Source organism: Cloeon dipterum, chromosome X, assembly GCF_949628265.1.
Source record: "Cloeon dipterum chromosome X, ieCloDipt1.1, whole genome shotgun sequence".
Taxonomy (NCBI): Eukaryota; Metazoa; Arthropoda; class Insecta; order Ephemeroptera; family Baetidae; genus Cloeon; species Cloeon dipterum.
Genome location: NC_088790.1, coordinates 16,827,991 through 16,836,951, shown reverse-complemented (window position 1 = coordinate 16,836,951; position 8,961 = coordinate 16,827,991). Strand labels below are relative to the sequence as shown.

Sequence of the window (8,961 nt, the reverse complement as noted above, 5' to 3'; positions counted from 1 at the left end):
TCGTCCAATCAAAGCTGACTTAGAGTGGGCGAGGTTGTAAACACCCCATGCGTGTGCTTGTAGCTGGTGTTCTGAATCGCAAAAATCCCTCTCCAAATTTGCTCTGCAATTACATATTTTTTGACAAAAAATGTCTGCACTTTGTCGGAGAATCCCGTCCTTAGTTAATCAGCTCAGGATCCCCACGTTTGCTGCTCTAAAACAGCAGAAAGTCATCCTTAGGTGAGCACATCTTACATTTTCTAGATATGTAGATATGTACAACATACCGATTATTAAATTGTATTTTTTCAAGTCCTCAACACGATCCTTGAAAGCTTGTTTCTATTTTACATAGTACATACATACTGGACCGGGTTTTGTTCGTTTCAATTTTATGTTCATTTTTTAAAATATCATCTTAGGAGTTGTGTTATTTTTTACAATTTGTTCTTTTTGAAGCTTTTGCTACTATGGTAAATGGGAAAGTTACAGTTTCGCCAGTTCTGATGAGAATCTCATATTTTAAAAGTAGGGGGTGGCGAAAACTGAATCTTCGCGGCGAAAACTGTAATTTTTCCATAACTTTGAAAGGATATTCATTTAATGATTGAGTGCTTCTATTTTTAAGCAGCCTTCCTACTAGAGTACTCTGCGTGACCTTGTTTTCAACGAAGCCACCTCCTTCCATCAATGACAAACTCATGGAATTCTTTGATGACCCCAAAAACTGGGAAAAGGATAATATCAAAACTGGCAGATCATGGAAACTTGATGAGCTAAGAATCAAGAGCAATGAAGATTTGCATAAGCTGTGGTACGTTTTTTCATCTGCCACTGAATTGTTGTACCAATTAAATTTCATCACTCTAACTGCACTTTCAGGTATGTTTTGCTGAAGGAGCGAAACATGCTTTTAACAATGGAGAGGGAGTGTCAAACGGAATACCGCGTCTTTCCAAATCCAGAGAGAATAGACAAAGTCGAGGAAAGCATGGAGAATCTGGAAACAGTTGTCAGAGAAAGAAACAGAGCCTACTTTGAGCTTGAGACAACAGAACCTGCTGAACGACCCGGCAAGCTAGAGATGAATCAGATTGGTAATTAAAATTAAACCTTTTTAGCGTGATTTGATTTGGCTTTTTAAAAATTCTTGCTAGGTATGAGATACTTCTACAAGCACTCAGAACACCTGATTCCCAAAGTAATGAATCGGAAGTGGAGAGAAAAGGTTGTTCACGGCTACGAAGGCAATGCAGTTAAAAAATTCCTCCGCCTCAAGGCTGAGAAACTGAGAGACAGGGAAATTTGGAAGACACAGTAAGTTGACTAAACTTCTTGAAATACAAATTAAATTTGTATTGTTTTTCTTCATCTTCATCAACTCTCCTCATTTTTGTTCCAGTTCCCGAAGAAGGTATGTTTCACGGATCTTCAGTGAATATCCTGACGCGGATGTCAAGTCTCTTCAAGAGGCTTTCCCTGATGTCGATGTTGAAGCAGCTAGAAAACACATAGACGCCAGAGGAAACCATGATAAAAATCTTGATTAGTTGACAAGAGAAGTTCTAAATAATAAAAAGCCAACAAAAGTGTTAACTTAAAGTTACAATGTTATTCAGGAAAATTTTGTTTGATACACATTGAACCTGCATAAAACAAACCGATCGCTGAAATCAAGGGGCTTATTTAATCTCGAGTGATATCATTGAGGGAAGTGGAGCATCAATTTGTTATCTTAATGGTCAAAAGTGATGCCATCGCTATATTAATGTATATTCATGAATCGGTCCGGCGACTCGTAAAAAAGTACTTCTTAATTGACATCCTGGAGCAGAATTAAAATCCAGTCAAACGCGTGCATGACATCATACCCTGATAAAAGTACTAGCTGAGTAGCTGCTGTGGCTGTCTGCGACTTTTCCTTGAGCGCCGCTCGAATTCACAGCAGCAGCTACTCCATTAATCTTTGCCACATCAAATGAAGTCGTAAAAAGTTATTGATTGCCAGCAGTGCAGTTTTTTCAATTAAATATCCTTTAAAACGCCACAACCATCTACAGAGATATCCAACTTATATGTTTTTTTTCCTCTAAACAAGTCATCATGTTTGTGACATGCATCACGATATTTCTAACACTTGGGAGAAATAAGGCATTTGTGGTATTAGTGATCAACTTGCTGAATAATCTCATGATGTATTCAAATTTATTTTTCAACATGGTCAAAGGCATAATAATTATATCTGAATCTGGTGGCAATTAAAATAATTTGGCTTGTAGTTTTAATTATTGCTTTATTGGCGTGAGAAGCGAAAACTTTATGTAACCAGGACTCGTACGACAGCTTTTACGGCCATATTTTAATTTTGTCTGGTGTAGTGATGACGAGTCACTGGCCAAGCGAATTATAAACTGTTTTATGTAAGTATATAAAAAGCAAACTGGCTGTCATATTCGGAAAGCTCCTTTAAAGTTGAGAGCGCCACAAATTGAGAGACGCGACTGGTGCCGAATTAAAATTGAGGCGCGAGTTATTAAGTGGCAAGGAGTAGTTGGCTGTAAAACGTAATTTATGGTTGGACTCTAAGCCAGCCAATATTTGCCAGTCTGCCAAAGCAGGGCAAAGTCAATGGAAACGGCTCCGCGTGCATCCGGGAAATAAGAAGAATAAAAGACGTTTCCAAGCTGCCGAGTGAGAGAGGTGACAAATTGCCCGTGCGTGAGGGATCAACTCTTTGTTTCTAAAAAAGCTACTTCTCTCTGCTCCCCTTCTTTTACTCTCATTCGCAAGAGCTGTGTCGAGTATAATGTTTGATTCATTACGTGAGTTACGCTGAATGCTGCGCAAAGCCCATGTGGGGGCTTTAAACAACAGCACTGCAAAAAGCGATTTTTTTGGGAGGCAGAAGGGTTGACTCAGCTGTTGTTATGCTTCATTCGAAATTTGGCGTGCCATGAATTTGAAGATGCACACACTCTATACCAGTAGAGACTTCTGCTTTACTTTTATTGTAGAATTTGCTCGTAATTTCTTGAAAGGATCGAATTAAGGAATCAAATTAAGATAAAGATAACTCTATAAAACAAAAATATCAGAAATTGAATTTGAAATTCGATCACAGGCAAGATTTTTGTAACTCGTTTTTCTTTATTTATATTTATGCATTATTATTAGAGATGGATGCAGGCGGAAGTTTTCAACGATCGCTGATTTAAAATTCTCTGCAGCTAATACCATGTGTGCGGTGAGAATTTTTTTAGGTAAAGTGCTGCTGATGAGGCCTGCGGGGCCAAAACAGCTGCTGGACAATGCGAGAACGAGTGATTTGGTATTTAATAAATTTTACAATTATTCATTTTTAGCCTTCCATTCCCTGTTGTTCACCCATGGGAGTAGCCATTGTAAAATCAATTTTAATTAAATTTACCCCATATAGTTCATTACTTTCATTAAAAAATATTAAAAAATAAAATTCCAGGAAGCAGCACAGCCAAAAATACAATTAATTTTAAGCGTATACTGGTTGATTTAAAAAAAGTTTCCAATTGCAACAAGAATATATAGACAGAATTGAACAAAATTTCCTTTCAAAGATCCAAGCGGGTTTTCTTTTTAATTTTCATCTGAAATTATTCTTAGTTTCTTCTGATTGGGTAATTAATTTATTGTGTAAATTTCCTTACATCCTGGTGCAAACAAATCATGGTTTCGCGCAGGATTTATTTGTTATTTTTAAAGGGCCAAATTAAGAGAAGTTTTCTAGCTTCCCACGACTCTTCCCACCACCTATCGAGCACAATTTTAGGTCTGCTAATTCATGCAATTGAGCCAAATTGAATTCGATATCATCTTTCTCAATCTTCATAAATCCAATTCCAGAAGGTTATATGCGGGATTGACGACGCTGTCCTACGATTGATTTAATTCAGCTGTCTGACCCTCCACGAACATACTCGTAAAATAATTTAAAATGAAGATATAATAGACTCAGCAATCCCCTAAAAATCATAAAAAAGGTTAAAAATGTCATGAAATTTCTCTTTGTAATTTTTCACTTGTGTGCTCAAATGTTTTCCAACAACTCCCGATAAAATTATATAACTCTGCTTGAGCGTGGAGTGAAGAAAATTAAAATATCTACCAGACTTTTATTTATATTTTTACTTTTCAAATATTTAAAATTATTCGCAACAAAACAACTAGTTAAAAATTAAAATTTCTCCATGATTGAGATTAAAGTTCTTAGCAAAACAGATAATAAATGGCAAATGGCCTATAGTCCAAGGAACACTATTTAATACAAAGCCACCACAAATACCATTTAGATTTAATTAACGTTGCAAACAAATAATAATAATATAAGGTGCGAAAATATTAATTTTACTTTTACCATTTTTCGACGAGTTAGCCTTCAACACCCGTTTTTTTGTTGTTGTGGGAATAGGCATTGTAAAATCAATAGAAAAATAAATAGGTTTCAGTTGCTTGAAAATTTCCTGTACCCCAGCAATTTAGAGTGATCCTAAAAGTAAAATTAGTCATAAAATGTATAGCAAGCAAATAGACCTCGTTGAGGGATGTTTGGATCAGCGGGCAAATCGCAGTCACGGAATCCCTCGCAGGTGCGATGGCCGGAGGTCTGTGAGGGCTGGCGAACGCCCTGAGTGCATGCATTCCTCCGTCCGCGAGCGTGCCCCTCCAGCGTGTGTGAGTGCGGCGCGGCTCTCATCCCCCCTCCCGGCCGCGGCAGTCCGATCAGATGGCCCGGCTGCTGCTCCATGGAGAGTGGAGAGCCGCGGGACGAACGAGTCTGCGAGCAGAGTTTGTTGGGTGTCGTTCTCTCAGTTGACTGCACAGAGGCGCGAGGAGCCGGCTCCGCGACTAGGCCGAGCAAAGATACCTGCCATCCACCGACGCCGACAGGGTGTCTCCGCAGGGGCCCTGAAACATCTGACCATGGGCCCGAACAGGACGCTGCTGGCGCTCCTGCTCTTTTCTACCTGTCTCCTTCTAGCTGTGACTCCGACTGCCCTCGTGAGTACAATGCCGATGGATTTTTATTCTCGGAACACCACGCGCGCCGCTCAATTTATTAGGCATTTTGCAATTTTTGGTGGTATCTTCAAAAAAGCCGCCGGCCCGTCTGTCAGAGCGCGCAGATTGCCCGGCTTAATTGGATGACCATCTTAGTAGACAAGTTAATCTTAATCCTCGATCAGGTGGCCGGCGAATTTGTTCCTTTTTTTGTCTCTCACTCTCGGCGCGCGGCGTGTCAATCAAACCCATGCTGATAAATCGCGAAGGGATGAAAGATTCAATTTTGGCGACCGTGTCAAAAAAATGATCAGGAGAAGTCACCTCCAGTCAAATAGAGGAAAGTCCATTAATTAACGTGCGTGTACCATTCTTGCTTGGCTCGCCGGCCTTGGGGTGAAACGTTTGCTATATTTCAGACGGATGAATAATTATCAAATTCGTGGTCTTAAAGCATTAAGCATTACATGATGCTGCTCATGATGCTTATCGCGAGCATAAAGTGGCATTAATATTAGCCGTGTCATTCCGATAGACCATTTTTTATCAACGCGCCGACAAAATGTACATTTATGTACCTCGCCGGCCATGCAGGCAATACATAGGGAGACGATGAGCGAATAGAATTTGAAGAGAGAGATAAAAGAAGACGGGCGAGAAGAGAGAAGAAGAGCGTGTGTCCGCCGAGTTATGTTTATGGAGTCATAAATATTATTGCTCTGGGAAAATTGGTCTATACATGCGTTGCAATTAATTACGGACATAATCAGGGGAGGGTCCGCCAGAATGCCTAATTTATCGCTCTCGTTTCGCTAAAACACTCGGCTAATGTGACACATGTTTAGATTTTAATATGATTAATGTGCGATTCTTACCGCTCGCGTTGGGAAAAAATAAATATAACTATTCCAGGCATGGCTGCTGCCGTTTTCTTGAATTCTTTTTTAGTACGCCAAAGCTACGTGGTAATAATTTTAATTTCCCATCAAATAAAAAAATATAAATTTAAAGATGGACCGAGAGTTTTCTAAATAATTTAAGTGATTATTTCCTTTTTGAAATTTGAATTAACGCTATTTCTAAGATCAAAGTAGTGCTATCGAGCTTGAAGAGTCCTAGTGGGGAAGTAAAAGGAGTAGATATAATCAGCAAGTTTACCTTTGAGTTGAAATGGAGGCTTTCCCGATAATTTCAACTTCTGTCTCCACTGACGAGTCAGGCAAAAATAGCTCCTGCGCATATGTGGCTCCTTTATGCTGCACTTTCCGTTATCTTGCTCCAACTCAACGGAAGCCAAAATGCATTGAAGACACCATTTAAATTCTGTTTTAATTTCGGATGTTTCACAATCTAAAAACTTTAAATTTAAAATAAATCTGAAACGTACTAAAGTACTAGGGTTTTGTTCGAAAAAATGCAGAAATGAACGAGTGAATATGTGCAAATTTGATCTGAAGATTTGACCAAAATTCAAAATGATATAAGAACATGCTATAAAATAAATTATAACTGATTATGAAAAATTTTGCAGCTGGTTACAAGATAAAAAATTATCAGTTTCCATAATCAAGGTTTTTGTGTAGTCTATAACCTTTTATTAAATTTCTGCAGCTCACATTTTAATCATTTAACTTATTTTTTATATCAAAATACCGAAGCAATCAATGCTTTAAATATAGTTCTTGAATTTGCATGTTCAAGACCATTATCAAACAAGTAGCCCTTTATTAATTCATCCTCAGACTGCGGCGCGGCACTGATCAATCGGTTTATCAGACTGCCAAATGGGTTTCCTCTCATCGAGCGGTTTTTACCACCTAACCTTTCAAGAGCAATTTTGAGACAGTCCCCTTTTTCCCGCAGCCAGGAAGTGCGAATGTATTTTGTGTTTTTAGAAAGGAGCCGCGCATGTGTTCGGTGTAGTCTTACGCTGGACCAAACACGTGGAGTGCACCGCTCGCTCTCCCAGTCGCGGTGTACAGCAGGGCGCGGAGGAAAAGGAGCCAGTGCTGCATGTTCGTGTGAACGCCCTCGCTTTATTCATCTCCCGCCAGACTTTTCTTTCTCATTCGCCGGGCCGCTCGTCGCTCTCGACTTTTATTTCTTTTTCCATTCAGTGAGACTAAACAAAATTCTCGCTTTCGCTGCATTTATGACCGAAATACTGCTCATCATTATGCTTCGCATTGTCGCCTACGCGTTTTTTACGACTTTTGCGCACAGCCTGCGTTCCAATTGAGATGCAGAGTTTACAGCACCGGCGGCCAACGTGAGGAATTTCACGTGAAAATTTGCCAGAAGGTCACCCAGAGTCGCGTCGACTAATTGACGGAACGTGGGCAAGTTTTTAATTTTGAGCTGAATTAATTTACGAAAATAAAATAATGTAGCCAAAATACTTGCCAAAACTTGCAATCACACAACAGGACTTATCCAACAAAGTAAGTTTTTTTACAGAATAGTATTAATCAAGTCCTATAAAATATTGATTTCAGGAAAAATATTTTCACGGGGATATATTTAGTTTTCTAAAACAGTGTTGAAATGCATATTTCCGTAATTTTAGTCAATTGTAAATTTTTCTGCGCAGTACTGCGTGAGGTTTGCAGAAAAATTGGATTGATTTCTAAAATTTTATAGTTAAAAATCTTTCGTTCTCCGCGGTGCAAAGTTAAATTTGCGAATATTCGAGCAAGCGCACGTGTACAGCGTGGGTGTTCGCTCGCTTCTCACTCTGCACAGCTCTTATCACCGGAGAAGTAAATCCCATTGTGTGACGGAACATAGGTTTCCTATCAGTGCGATATCGCCGCCACGATCTGCTGCTTCTAATTTGGCCTGCTCTATGGCGGGCAAGGGCGCCTGATAAAACAAAAACCTGGGCCCCGCCTGATAAGCGATGCCGATGAATGCAACAATCTGTCTTGACTGTCTCCCAGCAAGCTCTCTCTGCATGCGCTTCAATTTTCCTGCAAGCACCAACTTATGAACAAATATATATATATATATATATTTTTGACAACCCATTTTTTTAAATAAAAATAAGACTTTTTGGAAATCCGGGAAATCCGATGTGTTGTTTGTTAGAAAAATCATTCATTCAGCCAATTTCTCTTTCCTTAGTCAATCCATCCAGTATTACAAGACTGCTGCGAGCTCTTTGATGTGTAGTCTTTCATCCACCAGCAAAATTCGGTCTCCACCCTTGAAGTCGCCATTTATGTAATTCAGTAAACAAACACCCGCACGTTCAGAGAGGCTTCTGTGACTTCTGGAAGAGCTGCGTGCCTGAAGGCGAAAAGCAAAAGACTCTCGCTTCTAAAATTTCAGTGTTGACAGACGCGCCGCCGCTTTTTGCTTAATGCAAATCTCTCAAGCAGCTCTCTCGGCGCACATTTATGTGCTTTTTTCATTGTATGCCCGTTTGCACAGCAGCCAAACACTGGTGGAGTCATCCACTAAAATAAAACATGTGTGCGGCGGCCAGCGATGATATAATATTTAGTTCTGATTTCTCATTGGACGTGACAGACATGCTTAAAACTGAAATTGCTTTTACGATCATAATATCGATGATTCATCTGAACAATCAGAATAATTCAAGGAAGTCTAGTTAGGTGGCAAACCCATGAGGATGCTAGCAGTCAAAAATATGAAACCTGTGTGTATATTAGTTACTTTGTCTTACAGTCAAAAATATTATTACACAATTAGTTAAAAATTCATTACTAAAAATATAAAAAAATTCACTTCCTTAGATGGCATGTAAGTCAATTTAAATTTTATTAGTGTGGCAGTTAGAAGTGTTATGGGGTAAAATATTTTTTAAGGAATGGCGGTGGCAGAGCATTTTCCATTGATTTTGCTTCGCATTGTTTGGTCCATAATGAAGGAGTTATTTTTATCCCCTCTTATAGAGATTGCATGTAACTTCGGTTCACGGTG

At 39.2% G+C, this 8,961-nt stretch overlaps 2 protein-coding genes across 9 annotated transcripts in view; both read left to right on the top strand.

The window, feature by feature from the left end:
• The first annotated feature begins 44 nt into the window (after positions 1-44).
• mRpL47 (mitochondrial ribosomal protein L47) lies at positions 45-1,596 on the top strand. Of its 2 annotated transcripts, none has more exons than XM_065494976.1 (5): positions 45-222; positions 611-796; positions 865-1,079; positions 1,140-1,299; positions 1,385-1,596. In XM_065494976.1, the coding sequence occupies exons 1-5, from the start codon at positions 131-133 to the stop codon at positions 1,530-1,532; spliced, it is 801 nt and encodes a 266-aa protein (XP_065351048.1). In that variant the 5' UTR covers positions 45-130; the 3' UTR covers positions 1,533-1,596. The 2 variants fall into 2 exon arrangements, with proteins under 2 accessions (XP_065351048.1, XP_065351049.1); XM_065494977.1 differs by having other exon boundaries at positions 47-222; positions 614-796.
• Positions 1,597-4,759: 3,163 nt separating this feature from the next.
• The window catches only part of trol (terribly reduced optic lobes), an 89,572-nt gene continuing 85,370 nt past the window's right edge, over positions 4,760-8,961 (top strand). For 4 of the 7 annotated variants that reach the window (XM_065493401.1, XM_065493402.1, XM_065493400.1 and 1 more), the window contains exon 1: positions 4,761-5,016. In XM_065493401.1, the coding sequence (XP_065349473.1) occupies positions 4,939-5,016 (78 nt within the window). In that variant the 5' untranslated portion in view covers positions 4,761-4,938. Of the gene's footprint in view, positions 5,017-8,961 lie in introns of all 7 variants that reach the window. The other 3 variants (XM_065493397.1, XM_065493399.1, XM_065493398.1) reach the window with 1 other exon arrangement.